Here is a 21,966-nt window from a genome sequence, read left to right on the forward strand (position 1 = left end):
AGCCATGCCAAGGGCCCTGCAATAACTCCTGCTAGCTCCCTCAACACCCTGGGGTGGAGAGCATCTGGACCGACTGATTTGAACACATCCAGCCCCTCCAGAAACTCTCTAACTCGGTCCTCCCCAACGTGAGGTCTGGAGGTGTTCCCCTCGAGTCCATCTTGCATCACAGTAGGGAAGTCCTGGTCCCTGCACAAGAAAATGGAGGTGAAGAATTGGTTAAAGAGGTCTGCTTCTGGCACAACCACCAGACTGCCCAGTGTATCTTGCAGGGGCCCCACGTTTCCCGGTGCTTTCTTCATCCTTCCTATATATTTGAAAAAGGACTTTTTATTATCTTTGATCTTGGATGCTAGTCCTAGCTCTATGTCCGCCTTAGCTTTCCTGACAGCCCCCCTACAGGCCCAAGCAGAGGAGGTATACTCCTCTTTGGAGATAGGACACCCCTTCCACCAGGCATACACCGCCTTTTTGGCAATCGGGCATTCCCAGGCACCCTTGGTGAGCCAGGGGGACTTTCAGGGACTCTTGCCCCCCTTGATTCTTGTTGGGATGGTCACCCCTTGGGCCCTGAGTATCGTCTCATTAGGGAATGACCACTCATCTTGGGCACTGAGTTTCCCTGCTCTCAAGAACCCCAATGCCTCTCCCACTAATCTCAACTTGTTGAAGTTGGCCCTCTTAAAGTCTAGGGCTACCACCTTGCTGCAGGCTCTTGACCCCCCAGCACTGGATGGTGAATTCCAGCAAGCAATGATCGCTATCCCCCAGGTGGTCAAGAACCTGGAGGCCCCTGACCAGGTCGTCACCTGTGGCCAGGACCAGGTCCAACAGGGCATTTCCTCTGGTGGGACTGTGCACCTTCTGAATTAAGTTGAGGTCCTCTATCTCGGCCACGAACCTCCTGGAATGGTCTGACCTGGCTGACTGTTCCTCCCAGCAGATGTCCGGGTAATTTAAATCACCCATGACAACTACATCCCTTGCCTTAAGTGCCTCTGTAAGCTGGCCCAAAAATTCCCGGTCTAGCTCCTCCCCTTGGCTGGGGGGTCTGTAGTAGACCCCCCACTGTTAAATCCCTCTCCCCACAGCCCCCTTGTATCTTGACCCAGAGCACTTCAGCCTGCCCCTCCTCTGACCCCATTCTGCTGGCAGAGGATGTATATTGCTCCTTGACATAGAGCGCCACACCCCCACCTTTCCTTCCTTCTCTATCCCGCCTGTAAAGCCTATAGCCCCTAATGCTAACTGCCCAGTCGTGGGACGAATCGCACAGCACAGAGGCAGAGAGGGATCTTGGAGTCAGGAGCGATTCCAGGATGGATACGAGTCGCCAATGCGACGAAGCAATAGGCAGAGCCAACCGCACCCTGTCATTCATCAACAGGGGCATCACTAACAGGTCCAGAGAGGTCTTGCTCCCCCTCTATGCGGTGCTGGTCAGGCCGCAGCTGGAGTACTGTGTCCAGTTCTGGGCGCCGCACTTCAAGAGGGATGTGGACAGCATGGAGAGGGTCCAGAGGAGGCCACTCGTATGGTTGAGGGCCTCCCTGGCCAGCCCTATGAGGAGAGGCTGAGGGACCTTAATCTCTTCAGTCTCTGCAAGAGGAGACTGAGGGGGGATCTTGTGGCTGCCTACAACCTTATCCGGGGCCACCAGCAGGGACTCAGGGAAAGTCTGTTCACCAGGGCCCCCCTTGGAGTCACCAGGAACAATGGCCACAGGCTGAGGGAGGATAGGTTTAGGTTGGATATTAGGAAGAACTACTTCACTGTAAGGATGGCCAGAGCCTGGAACAGGCTTCCTGGAGAGGTGGTGCTCTCACCTTCCCTGGAGATCTTCGAGAGGAGACTGGAAAGGCACCTGGCTGGAGTCTTAAGACCCCTGCCACCCCAGTGCTCCTTCCTACGCATGGCAGGGGGTCGGACTCGATGATCTGTCTAGGTCCCTCCCGACTCATTGATTCTATGGTTTGTTCCTCATACTACGAGGATTGGTATACAGGCATTTAAGGCCTTGCATAGCTGCATGTGCCACCCCCTGATTTGGGAGACTGTCTGGACCCGTTTCTTACCTGGGCACTCCTTGCATTTGTCAAGTGTCTTGCTTGGGTGGTGTCTCCTCATCTTCCTGCGGCCCCCTACCACAGCAAGGCTAATTCAAAGCTCGCCATACAAGATCAGCCAACCTGGAAGAGAAGACACACTTGCCTTTAGGAGAGAGGTGAAGCCCATCCCGCCCCTGCAAGTCCCCTGCCTAAAACCATGGGTCATTATCTAGGAACCCAAGGCCTATCTGGCAGCACCAACTGCAGAAGCGCCAGTTGACCTCACCAAGGCAGGCGTCGGGTCGCCATCCCTGCCTACTCACTGAAAGAAGAGAGGAGAATACCACCTGCACCCCCGTCTCCTTAAGCTTGTCCCCCAGAGGCTTGAAATCCTTCATAATGCGGTCAGGGTTGCCCCTGGCCGCATCATTCATTCCCACATGGATGACAACCATGGGGTACTGGTCTGCAGGTCAGATGTAGACTGGGATCCTTTCTGTGATGTCCCTAACCCAAGCCCCAGGCATGAAGCAGACCTGTCATGCCATGGGATCAGGCCGGCAGATGGGACCTTCCAGTCCTCATAGGATGGAGTCTCCAATGACGAGGACCTGGCGTTTCTTCCTGCTGGTGTTCGCTCTCTGCCCATTCCTTGTTTTGTGGGGAGTGGCATCGTCCCTGCCCGAGGCAATTTCTCTGTCTTTCTCTGTCACAGCTGCCAAGACGTCAAACCTGTTCCCCAGGTGAACCTGGGGAGCTTCCACCACTCTAGGCCTAGCAGCTGTGGATTTGGACACCTTCTGCCACTCCTGCACTGGATGCATCTCCTGTGGGGGCTGTACAGTGGGCGGCCGGGCCTGCAGAGAACAGAGATAGGCATCATTTTCATCCTCTGCATCTCTGATCCCCCTCATCCTGCTCACCTCAGCCTGGAGTTCCCTCACCTTCTCCTCCAGGGCCCTAAGTCATGCACAGGAGGGACAGGCAAGGGGACCACCAGGCCCCACACCGCCCCAGGACCTCACCAAGTCACCCCCCACAGACAGGGGGGCAAGGGGCCACCGACCGCGCCATGAACTCCATCTGGGTGGAGGCCTCAGAAGAGCCCATGGCAGGCGGCAGCGCCCAGGCAGGGCCCCTGGCAGCTGCACTCCACATCTGCACCACATCTGCAAAGCTGCGCCTACTGCTTTTGCTCACTGGAGATGCCGCTCTGGGCAACTTCCTTGCACCCGCCTTACGCGAATGCCAGCGCACCCTTACAGAGCGCGCTTGTTTGCGCACGCTGCCCATGCGCAGCTCCCTGTCGGGCGAGCCAAGAGGGCTCCAAAGGGCTTCCCCGCCGGATCCGCCTCAGCTGAGCTGTACCCTCTGCCCCATTTACCTTAGGGGGAATCAGCTGATTGCTGCCCCCGCCACTGTCTCTTCCGCAGCTGCTGCCTTCGCCACTGAGGTAAGGGGGTACATATGCGTGTGTGGCACACGTGCGCCCTGCTCCATCCACTCCTGCTCCCCAACTGCCCCCTTGTTCATCTTTATTAGCGAAAAGAGTGAGAAAGAGGGGATGGATGGAGAAAGACAGAAGATAGTTGAGAGGGTGGATGGAGTCTATGAGGATGGAAGGATGCGTGTGGGGTGGGTGGATGGATAAATGGATGGATGGAGTTATTGTGACAGATAGATACATAACTGTCTTTGTGAGAAGGGATGGAGGGGTAGATGGCTGGCTGGCTGGACTGGGGTTATGGCAATGGAGGGATAAAGGGGATATTTAGAGAGAGATGGAGGGGTGGATGACTGACTGTCATTCTGTCTGTGGGAGAAGGGAGGGAGGGTGGATGGCTGGAGAGCTGGGGGTGGATGGATGGATACGAGATTGGTAGGTGGAGACCTAGATGGATAAAGGGGTTGCCGGGAGGTGGGTGGATACACAGGTAAGTGGGTCTGCGCCCAGTCCCGCATCTGTGCCTGTGCGGGCTGTCCGGCAACGGAAGCCGACAACACTCCCCGGGCCAAGGAGTGCACCCAGGCCAGCAGGGGCCGGCAAGGACAGGTAGTGGCCTGCGAGGCAGGATGTGGCCCGGAGGTGGCTGAGTCAGCGGCCCCTCCAGGCTGAGCCAGGAGCAGGCAGGGAACCCCAGGCAGCCTGGCCCGTGGCCACCCCTCCCCCAGCACTGGGAAAGAACCCAGGCGAGCAGCGGCCCAGCAAACCGCACCGGCTCCCCACGTCTGAAGCAGAGCAGGGAGGGGGCGGGGCTACCCGCTGCCCGGCCCCCAATATCCCCGCATTCCTCACTGAACCACAAGGTGGCAGCAAAGACTGTGACGTGGAGGGTTGGGGGGGACAAGGCATTCTTAAAGTGACCGCGTCATTGTGGGGGACCTCCCCCACATGGGTTCTTAAAGGGGCGGCGCCCCAAATTCTATGACCTCCCCCTTCATTCTTAAAAAAAACAACGTCTATCTGGGACACCCCCAGGGTTCTTAAAGGGACACCACTCCAACTCTGAGATCCTCCCCCCGCCCCACACACGTACACACACTCTTAAAGGGACAACTTCCCGATTCTGCGACGCCCTCTGGCGTTCTTAATAGGGCAGGATCCCGATTCTGGAAACCCTCCACCGTGGGACTCTTCAAGGGGCAGAGCCTCGATTCCGAATTCCACCCCCCCCCACATATACTTTTAAAGGGGGAGCCCGTCGTTTCTGAACCACTCGCCCCCCCGATCCTCTTAAAATAGCAGCAACACATGTTTGGGGACAGCAGCCTCCCCCAGGCTCTATGGCATAATACCGGAAAATCCCACCCCCACCCGGGGTGTACTTAAACGGGTAGCAACACCAGTCTACAACACTATCCTCCGCACACGCTGTCTTTCGGGACTCTTAAAGGGCCAGTGCCCTCATGTGGGGAATTTCCACCCTCACACACAAAACACCCACCTACGCGCAGACGCAAGGACACAACACGCACATACCGGAAGCCTCTTAAAAAGGGCCGCACACCCCCTCCTCCCCGGGTGGACGTCACCACGATGGGCGTGGCGTGGGGGCGAGGGAGGAGTTACCAGGGGCGGGGCCGCGTGACCGCCCAGAGCCGGAAGTGGAGCTAGGGCCGGCGTCGGTCCCCGCAGCGGGGTCGGGGGCCGCGATGGCGGCGCTGGTGCTGCTTTTGCTCTTGCTGGTGCCAGGGCCGGGGCTAGCCGGGGCCGTGGCTGGCCGGGGCGGAGAAGGAGGCGAAGGTGGAGGGCGAGGCGTGGCGGGACAGCCCGGAGGTCCTGGTGGCGGCCCAGGGCCGGATCCACATCCCGCCCCACGGGCGCCCCCCGCCCCCCGTCTGTGCCTGGCTCATCCTGGCCGCGCCCGGCGACGTCGTCACGCTCCGGTGAGATCCTCGGAAATGGGGGTGCGGGCCCTTTAAGGGCTCCCAGGGGAGGACAAAGCCCCAGTTTGGGACACCGGCCCTTTAAGAATCCTGAGAGATAGACAGGGAGGGTCCCAGAATGGTGGTGTGGACGCTTTAAGAGCTTGCAGGGAGAGGCTGGGGTGTTGGGGCAGGAAAGGCCCCAAACAGAGGCATTGGCCTTCTAAGAGTCCTGAGGTGGTGGGTACCAGAATGACAGTGTGGGACCTTTAAGAGCTCACGGGGGCGGGGCACATCTTCAGGAAGTGTTGTGGAAGATCCCCAGTTTAGGGTATTGGCCCTTTAAGAGTCTCAAAAGACAGGGTGTCCCAGAATGGAAATGCATCTCCTTTAAAAACTCGTGGGGGAGGAGGGCTTAGGCCCAAAATTGGAGTACTGACCCTTGAAGAGTTCCCCGGGATCCCAGCATGGTGGTGCTTCCCCTATAAGGGCTCATGGGGTGGAGTGCACTGGCAGTAGATTAAGGCTCCAAATTGGGGAACTTTCCCTTTAAGAGCCCCAAGGGACAGGAAATAGACCAGAAATACCCCCTTCCCTGCATGGGAGTGAAACGTGTGTTACCCTCATTAGCCCCACGGGGATCGGGGCTGGGATCCAGGCCAGGATTGGGTCACCAGACTGTTCGAGAATACATCTGTGCCATCCATAGATTCCAGCGCCTGGAAGTGCCATGTGGGGTGGAGCTGTTGACCGTGCGGGCGCAAGGACAGCTCCCCCGGCCGCTGTGTGGAACCCACCCGCCACCCCCCCTGCACTACCGTGGCACCAGCATCACCCTGACCTACCCCAACGCCTACCATCCAGGCACCGGCTTCCAGCTCACCTACGACCGAGGTAGGGGACTTGTGTCCATCTTTCTGCCTCCCCAACCCTGTCTGGCCATCCCCCACACCTCCCTCCTTCTGCCCCCCAGCATGGCCCATCGTCTTTTTGTCCATCCCTTCCCTGCCACACACACTGCCCCTTGTGTCCATCTTACCCCCTCCATTCATGCCAGCCTTTGTCCATCCATCTCTCCCCCATCATCAACCACTGTCCATTCAGCTGTCCCCCTCTCCCAGGCCCTTTGCTCTGCCATGTCAGTCCATCCCAGTCACTCAGCCTGATCACACCAACCTCTGTCCATCTACCTGTCTGCCCTCACCAGGCCCATTCACGCTTCCCTCTGCCCATCTGTCCAACCCTTCCCAGCCCCATTCACACTGCCTTCCAGGCAGACGTCTGTCCAGAGCTCCCCCACCCCATTCATGCATCTGTCTGGTCAACCCTCCTCTAACCTGTTCCCACCTCCCTCTGTCTGTCTATCTGTCCAACTGTCCCCTGCCCCATTTGCACTGCCCTCTGTCCGTCTGTCTGTCTGTGCAGCCTTCCTCACCCCATTCACACGTCCCGTCTGTTTGTCTGTCCAACCCTCACCCTTGCTTCCATCCGTCTATCTAAACCCTTCTGCTCCCCATCCACACTGTCTTGTCCGTCCGTTTGTCTGACCTTTGCCCTTGCCATTCGTGCCATCCACTGTCCATTCATCCAATTCTCCCACTCCCCATGCCCATCTGTCCAACCCTCCCTTGCCCCCTTCTCACCTCCCTCCATCAGTCCAGCTCCCTCCCATTCCCCTCATACCTTCCTTCAGCTCCTGATCTCCCCCCATTGCCATCTGTCTGTCCATCCCTCTTACTCCTGCTACCCCCACCAGGCTGCCAGCCCCCCCGCCCTGCAACGTCACCCTGGACGACTTCTACGGCGTCTTTGGGCCACCGCCCACCCCTGCCTGCTGCCGCTGGGCCCTGGACCCCCACGCCAGCCGCCCGCTCACCGTAGCCTTCACCCAGCTGGAGCTAGCACCAGGCGATGCCCTGACAGTCTATGAGGGGCGCCCAGGGGTGCCAGCTCAGCCCCTGCGACACCTGGACTCCACCTCCAATGGGCGCCGGGTGACAGTGGAGGCAGCCTCCAGCCGGGCCTGGGTGTCCTGGACCGGCCTGGGTGCCTTCAATGCGACCTACCACGTGCGTGGCTTCTGTGTGCCCTGGACACGGCCCTGCGGTGATGGCGGCAGCTGCTACAGCGACGCTCAGCGCTGCGACGGCACCTGGGACTGTGCCGACGGTGCTGACGAGTCAGGCTGTCCTGGGTGCCCACATGGGCACTACCCCTGCAGTGGCACTGGTGGCGAGCCCTGCTACAGCCCCAGCGACCGCTGCAACTACCAGACGCTGTGCCCAGGTGGGGCGGACGAGCGGGGCTGCTGGCGCTGCCAGCCGGGGCACTTCCGCTGTGGTGATGGGCGCTGCGTGTATGAGGCCTGGCGCTGCGACGGGCAGCCCGACTGTGCGGATGCCTCTGATGAGGCCGCCTGCCCTGCCACCCCGCCCCGCAAGGTGGTGGCTGCTGCTGCCATCGGCAGCCTGGTCTGTGGCCTTCTGCTGGTCGTGGCACTTGGATGCACCTGTCGCCTTTATGCTGTCCGTGCTCGGGAGTACAGGTGCAAGTAGGCAGGGCCTGGGGAGGGGATTAGGGGTAGGGCTTGTGTATGGGGGGCAGGGGCTGCTCTGCTGTCTCCATGCTCTCTGGGACAAGGGGCAGAGGCTAGGGCAGGGCATATTATACAGGCTACATGCTCATTCCCCCTGATTTGTATGCCTGGGGATGACGTGGGGCAGTGGTTTGTGGGTGGGGCCCGGGAGCACAGGTGAGAGCAGGCTTGGAGGAGAAGGTGCGGAGCCCATGGGACTGGGGAGGAGCAAAGGGGTTTGAGAGGCAGGGCCTCGCTGTTGCCCTGGGCTGCCCCTGTTGCCTCTGTGCATCCAGGGCTGGGGCTAGGGGAAAATTAAGGCTTGTTTGGGGAGGGGGCCTAGGGTATGTGAGCGCGGTTAAGTGCTGAAGGTTAGGCCACTAACACCTGCTTCCGTCCCTCCCCGGCAGCCTGTTTGCGCCCCTGTCGCGGGGCGATGCGCGGCTGGTGCGGCAGGAGGCGCCTCCATCCTACGGGCAGCTTATAGCTCAGGGTGCCATCCCACCCCTTGACGACTTCCCCACTGACAGCCCTGGGCAGGTGAGACCTCCCACCACAGGGACCGCCTCATCCCTCTTTGGACCCCCTCAGCCCCCCTGACTCGCCTTTTTCCTTCCTCTCCCCACAGATGTCGCTGCTGGCCAACCTGCGCTCAGTGCTGCATGTGCTGCGCCAGGATGCTGTGGGCACTGGGGGCCGCCGTGCCCGCCGCCCGCCCCGTCCACTGCGCCGCCTCCTGCGCCGCCTCCGCCGCTGGGGGCTTCTGCCCCGCCCCAGCCCTGCTCCTCGGGCTCCTGCTGCTGCCCCCTCACCACCAGAGCGGGGTGGGACTACTGCAGATGCTGACACCACCACCACCAGCCAAGCTGAGGACCAGGCCCCACCCCTGCCACAGAAAGCACCGCCCCCTGGGGCCGAGTCAACAGCAGCTCCACCTCAGGCTCTGCCCTCAGCCCCACGGCCTTCTGGCGGGGTGCTGCGGGCTCTGCGGGGCCGGCTCTTCCCTGGCGGGGATGCCCCAGGCCCATTGCCTTCAGTGGAGGAAGAGGATGACGTGCTGCTGCTGCCCCTGGCTGAGCCCCAGTCCTGCCCCTCACTCCCCACCTCAGATGGTGATGATGAACCCCTTCTCACTTGACCAGCCCTGCCACAGGAATTTTTATATCTGCCCTGCCTCATTGCCTTTAAAAGCCCATCAGGGAGTGGCAAAGAAATGTTTATGTGGCAGTCAAAAAAAAGAAGCCCAGGCATTTCTTAAAGGGATTGGTATGGCATAGCTTTCCCTTTAAGGACCTAGTAGTGCTGGCAGAAAGGGAGGTTTATATAGCTGGCAATCTTAAAAGGATGGCACTGCCACATTTCCTTTAAGGATCTGTCTGTAGTACATGGGGAATATTGGTGTGGCTGTTAACAGTTGTTCTTAAAGGGTGTGTATATGTTTTGTAAAACTTAGCAGCCAATGGGGAAGCAGGATTGCGCCCACTGTGCCAATCCCACTCCTCCAGGCATTACCAGAGATGACCTTTAGCTTGGCATAAAAGAGATCTTTTGTATGGAAGTTGACAAAAAATTATTAAAGATGATGCATTAGTTGGCCATATATTTATAGCGGTGTAAAGGTACCAGGTTGAGATCACAGCAGAAAATAAATAATTGCATGATAGTCAAAAAGGCTCTTAAAAGCAAACGCCAGAGTTGTTCATCAGGTAAAGAAACCTTAAAGGCAGTGGCCCAATCAAAATTGTTTCTAGGGGCATTAAAATTATATTTTAGGGCAGTGACTTTGTTAGAGAGAGGAGGTGGAAGGAAGCCTCTTAAAGGCAATGGCTTGCCTGACAATATTTTTTTCTCTTTTGACTGATTTTTGTAAATAACTTATTTTTCCAATGGCAAGTGAGAGAAGCATTTTGCATTTCTTGCAGTGCCTGATGCAGACAAGCCTCTGCAGCCATTTTCTGCATGGAGGATTTTTATATGGTGGTCTCTTAAAGGTGAGACAAATAATATTTAAGAAAACCAAACATTTAGTTGCCCATTGGCCATGCTTAGGGCTTATTTGAATAAATAACACGCGCAAAATCTCTGTGCCTAGACAAGAATCTCTGTGCTGAATATCGGCAGGGCTGAGTCAGAAACCCAAGACAACTTTCTTAAAGCAATAGCTGCCTTATTTCCTCCTTGAGACTGTTGCAAAGGATTCTCATGCTTAAGGGCAAATTAGCAGGGGTGATTTTAATATATGTATTTGTACTTGCTTGGCAAGTTTTATTCTTGATAACAAAACCTATGTATGTTAGTTAAATAGAGAGAGATGTATATTCTTATAGGCAGTGGCCAAATCTAAAAGACTTAGCTATTTTTGGAGAAACTTTTAATATATGTGTGTGTATGTGTGTGCACACATGTGTACCTTTTGTTAAAAAAGAGAGAGTGATGTATGACTCACTGTATATCGGGAATTGGGTGGGAATTGGCCTCAAACATTTTGTGTTTTATGGTGTTTTAAAGGTACCTGGGAAATAAAACCTGAAGTACTAAAGTAATAAAAGTACTTATCCAGTTCTAAATAGAGGGGAGGTTATAATTATAGAAGGAAGGTGGAGGGTATAATTTTCTGGGTTTTATTTAAATATATAGGCACCATAAAATTGTACAAGTCAGGTGGAAAAGTGGGCCATAAGCTTAACCTAGAATATTTGCATGGCTTGCTTCCCCTGCCCCTTTTGGAAACCTCTTAAAGACGAAGGTGAGATGAAGAAAACATTCCCCAGCTTTTTCCTTTACTGTCATTTGGTAGTGTTTTCTTGTGGGTGGGGGAGATAGCTTTCCAAATGGAATTATCTCCCCCACCAAAAAATAATAGTGGGGGTGTGCAGCCTTGAATATTTGTCTGACAAAAATAATAAAAGGCTTTTCAAATCAAGGACCAAATGCTAAAATTCCTGTTCACACCACCAATCCCCACTTTACAGAAATCTTTCCTAATTATTTTTTTTAATGATATTGGTGATTCTTGATGGAAAAGAAGTACTTTTATGGTGATTAAAAATGTTCTTCAATGCAATGGCAGTTTTGAAACGTAATTGATAGTTATCTGTCAAGGAATCATTTTTAATTCCTTTAAGGTGCGAAGTAAGACATTGACATGATTTATCTGTCTACAAAACCAAGCCAGCATAAAACAACTCCAAAATAATTGTGGCAGTCAAAAAATAAATAAAAGCTTATTAAAGGCAACTTTTTTTATTGGAAAAATGTAACCAATTTGAAGGAGGTGGGGGGTGTTGGATATTTTGGGTTGTGTTTTGCTTTGAAAATGCTGAAAGGCAAGGTAGAAGAAGCAGGGGCAGCTACTTTAGACAAGGCTCAGAATATTTATGTGACTGTCAAAAACTCAGGTTCTTTAAAGGAAATGGCCAGGTGGAAAAATGGAACCAATGTTGGTTTTGAAAGTTGTTGGGGAGAGGGTTGATCTTTTAGTTTTTGGACGGCTCTTGAAGGCCACTGACAAGACCCTTGAGCAGTAACTTAAAGGAGCAAGATATATTAGCCTGGCTGTCAGAATAGCCTGAAAGGTTCTTAAAGGCAATGGCCAGGTGGAAGATTTTAGCTGCCTTTTACTGGTAAGGGGCATGTTTCACTGGGTGGCTTCTAGGCCAGGATATGGTAGTGGAGGGACATTTTGGGGTTTGCGGTGGCTCTTAGGTTCTCTGCTCTGTGACCTGTTTCCTTTCAAGTTTTTCATTGCCTCTTTGTCAAATTGACGCTAGAAATTAAAGCTTTTTTTTTTTTTCTTTTTAGGGACAAAAGGGCAGAAAATGGTGGGGGGGGGTTTCCTCCCCCCTCCACTTCTCCCCACCCTGACCCAACCTCAGAGGCCTGGGGTTGAGGGGGAAGGACAGCTCCCATGAGCCTTTGCGGTTCTGGTCCTGGTGGGCTTGGCCTTCCTTGGCTCCACCCATTACCCCCTGCCCCCCCCAAGGCTGGGGTGACACAGGTGAATCCACATTCTCCTGCTTTCCTGCCACCTACAGCCCCTGACCAAAGTGGGGGTCCTGTTGGGAGGGAGGGGGGGAAAGGTAATAGCTCTACTGTCCCTGCTAGCAGGACAGAGCCTCCCCCTGGGCAGTTCAGGGCAAGTGTGGGTTCAAGTCCTGTTCCTGGCAGGGACCGGGGGTGGGGGGCAGGAGCAGCTCCCTGGGCCTTGTCATCTCCCCTTCCCCCACCCTCTTCACCGCGGCAGGCAGTAATTACAGCCTGGAGCTGTGACTAATGGGATAATGGGCCCCTTGGCAGTGCCAGGCGGGTGACTTATTACCAGAGATGAGGGGGAAACCGCCCCATCCACCCCCCATCCTCACAGTCCCCATGCCTCAGTGCCTCAGCTGGGCTGGCTGGTCCCATGGCCCTTCCATCCACCCATCAATCTATCCTTCTCTGGACAATCCGTCTCTCCTTTTATCCTTCATCCATCCATCCCCACCCCCTTTATTCATGTTCACCATCCTATTCTCTGCTTTCTGTCTCCACGTCTCCTCTATCCCTCCCTCCCTCCATCCAACTCCCCAGCTCTCTACCTTCTCCCAACCTATTGCTTGCACTCTCCTTTCCTTCACCCATCCATCCAGCTGTCTGCACATTTTATCTATCTATCCTCACACACTTCCTCTCTATCCATTCTCAGATAAGCCCATTTCTTTCATCCATCCTCCACTCCCATACACCATCCATTTGTCCCACTGTTTATCCACATGTTCCTCCTCTGTCCATCCCACACCCCTTGAGCTCCCCATCTGCAGATAAACTATCTTGCTCTCTTATTTCTTTCTTCATCCATCTGTCCATCCATCCATCCACACCATCTTGACTAGCTCTGTCTTCACGTGCCCACCACTGTGGATGCCATGATGTCCAGCCACAGTTCCCACCTGTCCAGCCATCTCCATACCCTCTATTTACCCATCCATCCCTTCCTATCCTAGGACTGCTCCATAAATGGATTGATCTCTCCCCACCCCCTGCCCTCTCTCTCTCTCCACCCATTCTCAGATAGCCCATTTCTATTTCTCATGTTTTCTTTCTTCCCTCCATCCATCCCTGTCTCCCCATCCACCCCCTGTATCCATCCATCCAGCTCTGGGGTGCATGCGCATGTTCTTCCTCCATTCATCTTGTACCTCCTCTCCCCTAGCTATCTATGCCCAGAGCCCATCACCTTCTCATTTCTTTCTTTCTCCAGCCATCTGTACAGCTGCTGGAAACTACCACCATCCCTCTATTGCAGTCTCTAGCCTCAGTCCTCATCCATCCGGCTATCCTCACACTATCTATGCAGCTATCTATCCCCATATCCCTCCATCCATTCCCTCTTGCACAAGAAGGGTCCAAGGGAAAAATTGAAGAACTGGAGGGCCATTACCCTCCTGAACTTTGACTATAAGCTGCTGGCCATAGTCTTGGCCGAGCGATTTACATCTGTCCTAGGTGCCATCATCAGTGGGGACCAGTTGGGTGTAGAACCAGCATGACAAATCCACGGGCCCCTACTGCAACTGAGAGAGGTGCTCCAGCTGGAACAAGACAGTGGACAGAAGGTGGGGGTGCTGAACCTAGACCTGGAAAAAGCCTATAACAGACTGTCACACCGGTTTCTCTTCAAGACCCTGCAGCGGATGGGTGTCCCTCTGACTTTCACCATCTGGATAAGGACACTGTACATAGACATAAGCAGCAAGGTGCTGGTAAATAGTTTCTTGAGTGAGCAGCTTGTGTTAGTCAGGGGTCTGCCAGGGCTGCCTACTCTCCCCAATCTTCTTCATCTGCACAATCAAACCCCTGGCTCAGCACATCAAGCAGGACCCTAGGATGCATGGAGGCAAGATTGCCAAAAGGAAGTAAGGAACAAGCCAAGGTCCTGGCCTGCATGAACAACTTAAACATCCTGTGTAGGAATAAGTGTGCAGTAGAAAGAGTCCTGTGGCACACACACATTTATGAAGTGGCAGCAGGGGCAAAGCTCAATGTGAGCAAAAGCACCTGCCTGACCCTGGATGAGCTCAGGGACCTGGAGTCCCTGGTGGGGGTCTCAGTTCCCCGCAAAGGGGTCAAGAACCTTGGGGTGGAATTTCCCCAGAGCTGAGTGGAAGGAGGGCCTGGGAGAAGGAGGCCAAGGTGAAGCAGAGGTTGAGTATGTGGCACAGGCATCACTTCTCCATGGGTGGGCACATGGCACTCATACAGGCAGTGTTGCTTCTGTACACTGCACTGGCCTCCCCTCCCCCCCAAGTGTATCATCCACAGAGAGCCATGAGCGTTATCTTCTGGGGATTCTGAATGGAGAAGGTGGCAAGGAAGACCCTGTATAAAAAGAAATGGGATGGGGGCAGGGGGATGCCAGACATCCACCCGTGCCTGCAGGCATAGTACATGAGTTATATTTGCAAGCTGGTGACCAGGGCAGAGACCAAAATAGCCTGTCTAGTAAAGTTTGGGGGTTTTTTTGCAGGTAACTGCCTCAGATGGTGGGGGCTGTACGCACCAACCAATGGGAGACCGTGGACCATGGAGGAACCCTGGCTCTGCAGGGTCCTGAATGAGTTCCAGAGCGAGAATGGGCTACAGAAGGAAAGCCCAGTGACTATGTCCAACCACAAAAAGATACAGAAGGCAGTCGGGGACAAAGACAGACTATCAACCATGGACACACTCCCCAGTGAGGACTGCCAAGCCATCTGGAACCGGATTTTCCACAAGGACCACGGGGACTTGAGTTAGTTGATAGTGCACTGAGTACTCCCAGTGAGGGTGTGGAAGTACAGGGAGGGACGAGGGATTCAACCCAGTTGCCTCATGGAAACCTCCCAAGAAGAAACAGAAACCATTGACTACCTCCTATGGCACTGCCCATATGTCGAGTGTGTGTGGAGAAAGGTAAGCCAGCTCCTTGAAGGAGTTGGGTTGATGACAAGGAAGCCGGTGCTGTACGGACACCTGACTGAGCAGAAGGGGTCTAAGACAATGCGCTTCAACCAGTTTGTGTCCTGTGTCAGAAGTGCCCTGTGGCAGTGCAGGAACTCCCTGTTGTACAGGACACCGAGCTCAAGGACACAGACTGTGGTGGAACGTTTCTGAGTGAACTCTAGTCTTTCCACCGGACGTCGGTGAGTGAGGATGGAGAAGACGCAGCCAACCCTACCTGGAAAAGCAACACCTGGCACAGGTTGTTCAGAAACCCCGTGGGAGTGGAAATGGACAGGGAGAACAAAGAGGACAGAGATGCAACTGGACCTGGAGACAGCGAGGAGGACTACAACAGGATTGGCAGCAGCAGAAGTGACAGTAACATCAACAAGGACAGTGAATGAACTGAGAATGTCAACTCCAACCGGGGCTTGGACTAAGGTGCTGTGTTTGGGTTAGGGGAGGGTAGAGGGTGGGTGTGCAGGGGCATGGGTGCATTTATTGTAACAGGAATGCAGGCTTCTTAATGCAGTTTAAGCTGTGTGATGGAAAGTTTATAATAGAGGGTGTGTGTGTGTAAATAAATAAATCCATTTCCAGAGCAGCGCATCTCTCTCATACACATCTTTCATCCCTTCCTTCATCTCATTGTTCAACCACACCTTCCCTGTCCATCTATCCATCCCCACCAAACTATTTATTCACCTGTCTCTCTGTGCCTATGTGCCTGTCTGTCCCCACATCTCTATCTGTCCCCACATCCCACTCTCTCGCCGTGCAGTCTTGACTACTCCATCTGTCTCACATTTTCTTTCACTCATCCCTACACACTCTCTCCATCTATGTCTCCCTCATCCATCCAGTTGTCCCCCCACTTTATCCATCCATATCTCCCCACCTCCCCCACTCTCTCTTTCCATCCATTCCTAAGCCGCTCGCCCCTGTCTCACTTTCTCACACATTTTCTTTCATCCCATCCCTTCATCCCACTGCCCAGACACATTTCTGTCCATCTATCCCCCACGCCCACTATTAACCACCCCCCTTGCTCTGTCATGGGGGTCAGACTGTCTGTCTGTCTACCTGTCCATCTGTCTATTCCCTGCCCACCCCCCATTCCCAGACACCTCATCTCTCTCTATTTCTTTGTCTGTTTTGGGGGTCATGGCTATAGCCAGGTGCTCTCTCTCTCTTTTTCACATATGACCTATTTCTATATCAATCCATCCATCCCCACATTACCCCTCTGTCTGTCTCTCTGTCTTTCTGTCTATACATCTATCCATCCATCCCCACAGGACCCCTCTATTGTCTACCTATACATCTATCCAACTATCCATCCGCCCCCACATGATTGATCGGTCTATCTATCTCCACAATCTCATTCCCTCCGTTCTCCATCCATTCCCAGCCAGCCCCTCTCTCTCTCCCTCTCATTTTCTCCCATCCCTCCCTCCATCCTCACATCTTCCCTCCATCCCGTTGCATCCAGCCGCCCCCGTGTGTCTTCGCTACCAGGGGTTGGGGAGGGAGGGAACCCCCCGTGCCCCATCGTGACCTCATGGGGGTGTGGCCTCTCCCCCCCACACCCAAAGTGTGTGTGTTGGGGGGGATTTAAAGGGCGAGGCTTCGGGCTGTGGGGAGGCAGAGCTGGAGCCGGCGTGGAGGAGGCAGGAGCTGGAGGACACGCTGGGGGGTCCTTACCCCGCACCAGCAGGTGAGGGGGCTGATGGTGGGGTAGGGGGGATCTGAGAGGAGAGGAGAAGATGAGGGAAGGGGGCTGATGGAGGTGGGTGCAGGGCAGTGAGGCAGGGGTCCCAGGGAATGTGGGGGGGGGGGGCTGATAGGAGGTGGGGAAGATCTTGGGAGGAGGGGGCAGATGAGGGGAGGAGATATGGGGAGGGGGGCTGATGGGGGTGGGAGCAGGGCAGTGGGGTGGGGGTCGCAGGGAGGGGGGCTGATAGGGTGAGGGGAGGGCTCAAGGTGCATGGGCTGGGCTGGACTGGGAGGTCATGGGTCAAGGGATGGGGGCAGGGTTTGGGGGCACTGGGGTCCTGGCTCTCAGCCCCTGCCCCCACCTAGGCCATGGAGCTGGTGAAGGTGTAGGGGGGTGAGGCCAGGTTTCGGGGGGAATGAAGTTGGGGGGGGCTAGAGGGTGGGTCCATAAGGAATGGGGGGGCATAGGGCCTCAGGTCCCCAGCCTGATGATGATGGGGAGTATGCAGGGGACCAGTGTAGGGCTGAACTGTGGGGATGATGGAGGGGGCAGGGCCAGGAGATTGTGGGTGTCTTTAGGGCTTGCAGGGTGGTGTCTGACCCCAGCCCCCCCCCCCCCCCCGCCCCCAGGCAATGGCGCTGCCGCGGGGGCCGGGGGTACAGGGGCGCCGGGGAAGCCTGCCACTGCCCCCCAAGCCCCAGCTGCGGCGCGAGGCGGCAGTGGAGGAGCCAGATGCGGGGCCAGGCCCCAGGGACCGGGGGGAGCCCTACCGCCTGGTGCTGCTGGGGGAGCACGGTGTGGGCAAGACGGCACTGGCCACGGCTTTTGCAGGGACCCCACCTGGGCCCCACCCTGATGACGAGCCCCACGGTGAGTGACAGCCCTTGCCTCCCTCCCCTGGCCCAGGGAACAGGGGGCAATTTATGGTGGGATGGTTGGGGGGAAATTCCCCATCTTGTTCTATTTTAGGGGCTTTTTGGGAGGGGGGCTATTTTGGGTGGTTTATTTTTAGGGAGGCTTTGGGGAGGACTGTTTTGGGGGGCAACTATTGTGGGGTTGTGGGGAGAGCAGTTAAGTGGGGTTAACTGAGGGGCATTTGGGGGAGTAACTGTGGGGGGACAATTTTAGGGGAGCAAATAAGGGGTGGCAATTGTAGGGGCTGCTGCCTCTTAATAGGCCAGTGCTTTCCACATTGAGGGGGACATGGGGGCAATTCTTGGGCATGGTTGATGGGGGCAGGTCTGGGGATACGCCATGGTTGCCTAATGGGGTTGGAGGGCAAAAAAATGCAGTGGGGTGGAGAGTTTTTCCCCTATGGGTTTTGGACAGAGCATTAGTTAGAGTCACATTTGGAGGACACTGGGGGGGCGCTTCTTGGGCCCCATGATATTGGGGGGTCCCATCTGCTGCCCCAGGACACATGGGAGGATTCAGCACCACCCTAATGCTCCCTTTGCCCCCACCAGAGGACTCCTATGAGCGGCGCCTCTCAGTGGACGACGAGGAAGTGACCCTCATCCTCTATGACATTGGGGACCAGGTGGGTGGGGATAATGAACACAAATGAATGCAGAACATATATGAATAGACAGGGTCAGTGTTGGTGCAAGCAGGGAACCCATGGAGCAGCATGGAGGACATGGCATGCAGATTTATGCAAATGAAGGGGTGGGGTATGAAAATTAGAACCGCAGATAATAATTAACACATTAACTGTTGTGAGGTGGGAGGGACATGTTTCCTGGCCCCAGTGGGGTTAATCGCATGCAAATTTATGGAAATAGTTGTATGTTTATGGCACCCTGCTGGGAAACAGATTTTGTTGGGCAAAAAAAAAAAAAAAGGGGGAGTGGGTGATGGGGGGTGCTGCATTACGGGCACAACCATACTATGCAAATTTATGCAAATATGCAGGCAACTTATGCAAAGGTAAGTTGTATTGGCAAGTGCTTGCAAAAACGATGCAGATCTGGGGTGAAAAAAATTATGCGGGGAGAACTGCTGAGTGAATAATGTATGCAAATGCCTGCTGCAGAGGCGGGGGAACTTATGCAAATAAGTGCACATGAACCAGAGGATGCCAAGGTGCCTGACAACACTTGGCCTGGCCATAGAGGGGATTTTGTGGGGGTGGTAATGTCGTAGCACAGGGAACATCCCCATCCTGAAGTATGCAAGTATGTTGTGGGGGAGGGGGAAGAGACTGTATGCAAATGAGCATAAGGAGGGCAAGGTGCAATACTTGCTTGGCCATGTGGGACAAGTTTGGATCCAGGGGTGGGGCAGGGGAGGATTAATGTGCACCCTAATGTATGCAAATGTGTGCAAATACAGGGCGAGGCAGGCGGGTGGCTGCAGGAGTCCTGTGTGCGCACAGGTGATGCCTTCCTCCTCGTCTTCTCGGTAACCGACCGCGGCAGCTTCTCCCGCCTGGCGCCTGCCCTACGTCGTCTCCGCGCAGACAGCCCCCGGCCTGACCTGCCCATCATCCTCGTGGCCAACAAGAGTGACCTGGCCCGCGCCCGTGAGGTCTCCCTTGAGGGTGAGCCATGCCCCTACTCCCTTGCCCTCCTCCCTACAGAGGCTAGTGGGGCAGGAACTGTCCCTTTAAGAGCAAGGTGGGGCAAGCAGGAACTGGCCCTTTAAGAGCAGAGGGTGCAGATGGGTAAACAGGAACTGATCCTTTCAGAGAGAAGGTTGGGGAGTGCAGGAATTGCCCCTTTAAGACTGGTGGCAAGCCCCCTCTCCCCCCACACAGCCACACATGCTCCCATCACTCCCTTCTACTTCTACCCTGCCAAACCCACCCCGCCACCCTTACTCGCCTAAGACTGCCCCCCCCACACACACATTTCCTGAGGCCCATTAACTCTGCATCTACTAGTACTTCCCCTTTAAGAGACTCTTAAAGGCACAGGTGTGTTTTTTTTCCTGGGGGAGTTGGCAGGGGTTACTGACAGGGTTTTTGCTGCTCCCCCCTCCCCCACAGAGGGCCGGAGCCTGGCAGTGATGCTGAGCTGCAAGCACATTGAGACCTCGGCCGCGCTGCAGCACAACACGCAGGAGCTCTTTGAGGGCGCCGTGCGGCAGATCCGCCTCCGCCGTGGCCAGCCGGGGGGCAATGCAGCTGGAGGGCGCCGCGAGAGCCTCACCGAAAAGGCCAAGCGCTTCTTGTCCAGCCTAGTGCCTCGCAATGGGCGCTTCTTCAAGCAGCGCTCAAAGTCCTGCAATGACCTCTCTGTGCTGTGATGCTGGCCCTTTAAGCGCAAGCCAGCAGTTGCAGCCCCCTTTCAGAGAGAAGTGGGTGGGTGGGAGCCACTCCTTTAAGACAGGTGGATGGGCAGAAGCCACACCTCTGGAATGTCACTCCCTCAGGAGAGGAGTGGTCTGGGGGGAAGGCACTGTCCCTTTAAGAAGTGGTCTTGCCCCAAAACCCCTTTTGCTTCCACACCCCACCCTCCCCATGGGCACCTGCCAGCTGGTACTTGATTGTTGTCCTCCAGCGTGGTGTGCTTCACCTTCAACAGATCTTATGCACCGTGACTGCTGGATGTTTAAGACAGTACCGCGTGCTCTGTTCAGTGTCTGCCATACCCAAGTACTTCACCTTTAAGATGTTAAAGGCACCTGGTCAATCTGGTTTGCCAAGTAATCACAGCCTTGCATTCATTTTTTTTGTCCTCCAATACTACGCTTCTCTTGGAGAGACTTAATGGGGCTGTGATAGTTAGACACTCATGAAAATCTGGGTTCATTTAACTTACCTTTAAGGGGGTCTTAAATGAATCATGGTACTTAGGGAGCCAGTGCACTGGATTTGGATGTGGCCTCTGTAGGTATGCACTGCCCCCTTAAAGGGTCATAAAGGTATTGCATCAATCAGACACACTGGGAGGCCTTTTTTTGTCCTGGGTGTGTTTATTCTTAAGCTACCATTTCACCTTTTATGAGAATGTTAAAGGAAGGTGCCACATTACTACTCTTTTTCACTTTTGTATCCTTCCCCTTCAAGGGATTGCTGCTGTTTTTGTGCTGGATTAATATCCTCCTTCTGCCTTTTTAAAGGGTACCTTTTTTTGTACCCCTCATCTTTAAGAGGGTTTTAAAGACACAGGGCCTATTTCATATGGGTGTTTGCAACCCCTCAGCTTTGAGGGCTTTTGCACAGGACACTTGCAGCCAGCTCTGTGCCCCACACCTTTAAGAGGATTTATTCTTGTCCTCTGCACTCACGAAACTCCCTTTTAAGGGGCATTTAAAGGCACCAACTTCAGAATGTTTTTTGGGACACTGAAAGCTGTTTTAAACACTAGTTCTAACTTTACCTTGGACATTTGTGCATCTCTCCTTTAAGAGTCTTAAAGTCACTAACTTTGGTCTCCTTTATGAGGGAATTTATTACTTTTTAGCAGCCTCCAGGTATGTGCAACTTCCCTTTAAAGAACCCCTTAAAGGTGGATCCAGATGAGGGCCTTAAGTGCTATTTTCCAATAAAGGGAGAATGGTAGATTTGTTGTTTGTGGCCCTCCACTTTAAGACCATTCTTTAAAGGCACAAAGATGGGAAGAGATGGCCATGGATGACTTCCCGTTGGACTGTTTGTCTGTTAAACTTGTGACACTCCTTCCGAGAGACTCTTAAAGGCATCAAACGGGGATCATGTCCTTTGACTACTTCTGCATCATCTGTACTGGAAAACAGACCTGCCCTGCAGGAGCTCTTAAAGTCACAGACTCAAGGACAGGCAGCTGTGGAAGGAAAAAAAAGACTTTCTGCTAATTTTGGATCTAGCTGCCTGCTGTTTTGCACATCACCTTTAAGAGAGTCCTAAAAGGTGTGGACCTTGGTGGAGCTTTCCTCCCCAGCCGGAGCAGCTCTGTGCCATGCTCTTTTAAGGGGTAACTCCAGTGGGATATCCCAGCTTTCACTCAACTCCTCTTTAGAGACTCTTAAAATCACAGGCGCTTTTTTTCTACACGGTTCTCTGCTTTAATGTCTCACAGATGGTGGGAGCCAGGCCAGGGCTGGCTGGACACCCCAGCACCTTGGTGGGGACTTCGCTGCCCCTCACAGGCTACCATGGGACTGACAGCCTGCTCTTAATAAAAAGCCATTTTCTACAGGAATCCCCTGCCTTGCCTCTTCCTGGGGCTGGGGTGGGGGCACAGACTTGGGAAAAAGAGCGAGAGCATCCCATCACCATAGAAACAGCCTTGGAGCTGTGGTTTCCATGGAAACGGGAAGCACATCAGGCTGCCATAGCAACAGAACTGGTTCCAAAAGGGGGGTGGGGATGGGCT

At 54.6% G+C, this 21,966-nt stretch overlaps 2 protein-coding genes across 2 annotated transcripts; both read left to right on the forward strand.

The window, feature by feature from the left end:
* Nucleotides 1-5,113: 5,113 nt before the first annotated feature.
* Nucleotides 5,114-10,912, forward strand: LRP10 (LDL receptor related protein 10). The gene is made up of 5 exons (XM_090054306.1): nucleotides 5,114-5,435; nucleotides 6,124-6,308; nucleotides 7,171-7,959; nucleotides 8,400-8,529; nucleotides 8,618-10,912. The coding sequence occupies exons 1-5, from the start codon at nucleotides 5,202-5,204 to the stop codon at nucleotides 9,125-9,127; spliced, it is 1,848 nt and encodes a 615-aa protein (XP_089910432.1). The 5' UTR covers nucleotides 5,114-5,201; the 3' UTR covers nucleotides 9,128-10,912.
* Nucleotides 10,913-11,066: 154 nt separating this feature from the next.
* REM2 (RRAD and GEM like GTPase 2) lies at nucleotides 11,067-21,921 on the forward strand. The gene is made up of 5 exons (XM_090054313.1): nucleotides 11,067-16,666; nucleotides 17,296-17,536; nucleotides 18,133-18,206; nucleotides 19,001-19,208; nucleotides 19,656-21,921. Exons 2-5 carry the CDS (start codon nucleotides 17,299-17,301, stop codon nucleotides 19,913-19,915), a joined length of 780 nt encoding a protein of 259 aa, XP_089910439.1. The 5' UTR covers nucleotides 11,067-16,666; nucleotides 17,296-17,298; the 3' UTR covers nucleotides 19,916-21,921.
* Nucleotides 21,922-21,966: the final 45 nt, after the last annotated feature.

Source organism: Crocodylus siamensis, chromosome 6, assembly GCF_052110815.1.
Source record: "Crocodylus siamensis isolate JL-2025a chromosome 6, ASM5211081v1, whole genome shotgun sequence".
NCBI lineage: Eukaryota > Metazoa > Chordata > Crocodylia > Crocodylidae > Crocodylus > Crocodylus siamensis.

Excerpts from the sequence above, each read along its gene's own strand:
- LRP10 (XM_090054306.1), top strand. The coding sequence starts at position 5,202 with ATGGCGGCGCTGGTGCTGCTTTTGCTCTTGCTGGTGCCAGGGCCGGGG. Across the intron at positions 5,436-6,123 it reads GGCGACGTCGTCACGCTCCG|ATTCCAGCGCCTGGAAGTGC; the intron begins GTGAGATCCTCG and ends TGCCATCCATAG. Across the intron at positions 7,960-8,399 it reads GTCCGTGCTCGGGAGTACAG|CCTGTTTGCGCCCCTGTCGC; the intron begins GTGCAAGTAGGC and ends CCTCCCCGGCAG.
- REM2 (XM_090054313.1), top strand. The coding sequence starts at position 17,299 with ATGGCGCTGCCGCGGGGGCCGGGGGTACAGGGGCGCCGGGGAAGCCTG. Across the intron at positions 17,537-18,132 it reads CCCTGATGACGAGCCCCACG|AGGACTCCTATGAGCGGCGC; the intron begins GTGAGTGACAGC and ends TGCCCCCACCAG. Across the intron at positions 18,207-19,000 it reads TCTATGACATTGGGGACCAG|GGCGAGGCAGGCGGGTGGCT; the intron begins GTGGGTGGGGAT and ends GTGCAAATACAG.